At 38.4% G+C, this 3,233-nt stretch overlaps 1 protein-coding gene across 1 annotated transcript; it reads right to left on the reverse strand.

The window, feature by feature from the left end:
- Positions 1-229: 229 nt before the first annotated feature.
- On the reverse strand, positions 230-1,552 carry LOC145066775 (uncharacterized). Its single transcript, XM_079014048.1, has one exon. It carries the CDS (start codon positions 1,550-1,552, stop codon positions 230-232), a length of 1,323 nt encoding a protein of 440 aa, XP_078870174.1.
- Between the last annotated feature and the right edge of the window lie 1,681 nt (positions 1,553-3,233).

A 3,233-nucleotide genomic window follows, 5' to 3' on the forward strand; every position in this document is an offset into this window, starting at 1 on the left:
CCTCTACTCAAAATCATCTCCAACATGTCACCATTAGACAATTCAAACAATTCCTGGGTTAATGATTCAACAACATCAACAAAATACAAAGATGAAACATCACTAGGATATCTCATAACATCGTAGAAATTGAATCTTATTGTTTCCCCATCAAACTCCATCGTTAAGCTTCCCGCATATACATCGATTTTCATTCTAGCCATCTTAAAAAACGGTCTCCCAAGTAAAATTAGACCCAACTTGGAGGACGCTTGTTCTCTAAATCAATCACATAGAAATCCACCGGGAAGACCAATTGGTTCACTTGCACCAAAACATCTTCTGAAACACCTCTAGGAAAGACACTCGATTTATCCGCAAGTGAAATTATGACACCGGTTTCACTTAAGGGTCCGACATTCAACGATTCATACACCAAATAGGGCATGACATTGATAGAAGCACCAAGATCAAGCATGAAACTACTAAAAGTGACATCTCCAATCTTGCAAGGAACCGTGAACATTCCCGGATCTTTGCATTTGGGTGGAAGTTTCCTTTGTAAAACCATGAATGCATTTTCATTCATTGATATTTTCTCACTTCCCTTCAATTTCCTCTTGTTGGTACAAAGCTCTTTCAAAAACTTTGCGTATCTAGGGATTTGCTTGATTGCATCAAGTAGAGGGATGTTTACTTCCACCTTTCGGAAGGTGTCCAAAATCTCTTTCTCCTCCATGTTCTTCTTCGAAGTTGCAAGTCGGGAGGGGAATGGCAGTTGAGTGGCTATTGGTGTCACTAAGGGAATGATCTTCTTTGGAACTCCAGCTTGTGCATCATTCTTAGCTATAGGATCCTCAATGGGAGTGATCTCTATTTCTTCGTGCTCTTCCTTTGACTTCTTCTTTGAGCTACTTTCTCCGGTTTGTTTTCCACTTCTTAATGTCATGAAATTGACATTTGGGTTCTTTTCGGTTTGAGAAGACAAGTTTCCACGGGACTCCAACTTACTTATGGATGTAACTATATCTCCCATTTGTGCTTCAAGGCTGGAGATACTAGTCCTTGTCTCTTTTTGAAATAGTTGGGTACTCGTGGCTAATGATTTGACAATGTCTTCAAGTGACATTCCGGAGCTACTCGGGTGTGATTGAGGAGGTTTTTGGTGATGATGTGGAGGGTGCGGTTTGGGTTGATAATGTGGTGGTGGGTGTTGGTAATGATGTTGTTGTCGTGGATAGGAGGGTCTAACCAATGCATTTTGAGGCAATGGTCTTGGGTTGTAGCTCATATTAGGATTTGGATTCCAACTTGAATTGTATGAATTTTGGTAACCGGATGGTTTGTTGTGGTAATTTTGGAACTCTCCCGTGGCATTCACATGTTCTGCATCTTCTTGGAGAATGGGGCACATGTCTGTAGGATGTCCCATTGTTGCAAATATTCCACAAACCATCACTTGTGGAGTTTGTCCCATGGCTAACTTTTGAACAACGGAGGTTAAGTCTTTGATTTCAGACTCGAGGTTTGATGTTCCCACCTCATTGACTTTTTGTTGAGTTTCTCTCTTCATATCTTGGCGCAGGCCAAAATGTTATGAATTTGCAGATATGGTGTTGAAGAGTTGTCTTGTTTGTTGTGGAGTTTTACTAAAGACATCTCCACCACTTGAGGCATCAACTAGTGTTCTCTCCATTGGCAAAAATCCCTCGTAGAAATGTTGAAGAAGGAGTTGCTCCGGGATTTGATGTTACGGACAACTATAACACAAGTTGTTGAACCTCTCCCAATAATCATGAAAAGTCTCATTTTGACATTAGTGGATTCCACAAATCTCATTTCTAAGACTTGAGATTCTTGAAGTGGGATAGAACTTGTCAAGGAAAGCTCTTGCCATGTTGGGCCATGAGTTGATTGACCCCAGGGAAAGATAAAATAACCAATCCTTTTGCTCTATCGTCCAATGAAAAGGTGAATGCCCTTAGCTTGATTTGGTTATCAGTTGACCCTTGTGGCTTCATACCAGTGCAAATTATATGGAACATCTTCAAATGCTTATGAGGGTCTTCATTCTCTTATCCATGAAAAGTTGGGAGGTGATGAACTAAACTTGACTTCAATTCTGAACATCCTCCAAAATGGGGTAATTGATACTGGTTGGAGTTTGTGTAACATCGATTTCCATCATTTGCCTAAAGGTTCTTTTTGGATCTTCTCCTCCGTCCTCCATTGCATGTGGTTCAATAATGGGTGGATTTTGTTGTAGGGGTGGTGTTTTGGGAATGTCTTAGCGAGGGTCGGGACTAGAATCGGGTTCCGTGTCACTTGATGAAGCAATTTCAACCTCCGGGTCCCTGTGAGGATTTGAAGTTTGACCACGTTCTATTCTCTTTTCCTTTGCCAAACACCTTGCTTTTTTTTCAATTTCTGGATTATAAATCAAGTCACCTCTACGTTGAGATCTGGGCATAGAGAAACAAATTGATTAAAAATAAACCAATACCCGGCAACGGTGCCAAAATTTGGTGGTTGTCGAGGCCAACAAAATAAATACCCTAAATATTGCACACTAAAGTAGTGTATAGCGGTAAAGGGGTCATATCCACGGAAATTGGTTCAATTTAAATCTCTATGTAAATCACTTGTTCAAGTGCTTGTAAAATAAGAGTGAAAGTAAAATAGGGGGTTAATTCTGTTTGATTGTTTGTCAAAATTAAAACTAGCTAGAATGTAAATATGACAAGTAAACAAGTATAAGATTTGATTAAATTCAATGAAGTGAAATTGGTTGATTTTGGGATAGAACACATGGATGACATAGTTGACTTATCATTAGACTAATTGAAGTAAATATTATGAATTAGTTTAACTTGGCTATAGCAATTCATAAGCACAAATTACCTCAACTCTTCGTAGTTATTAAAATGGTTAGAGGAGCTCTAAACACATTTCCTTAATTAAAGTCTCAAAATCAATGAAGCATGTAATCTTGCGAAAATCAATTAGCTTTAAGTTCTAAGAGTTACCAAGTCCAAAAGATAATCAAATGCTTACATTACCATTATGGAGGAAACATTCCCATGGTCTAAATGAAATGAAAACAAACATATAAACCATTTGTGGCTTACTAATTTGAGGGTCCATTACTTAACCAAGAAATTAGTCAACAAAAATAAGAGTTCATTCATCAAAGCTCACGATCAAAGATAAATAAACACCAGAAGATGTTTGATTAGAAAACATTTCCATAAACT

The sequence above is a fragment of the Lactuca serriola genome, chromosome 8 (assembly GCF_051521515.1).
Source record: "Lactuca serriola cultivar US96UC23 chromosome 8, Lser_US96UC23_V15, whole genome shotgun sequence".
Taxonomy (NCBI): domain Eukaryota; kingdom Viridiplantae; phylum Streptophyta; class Magnoliopsida; order Asterales; family Asteraceae; genus Lactuca; species Lactuca serriola.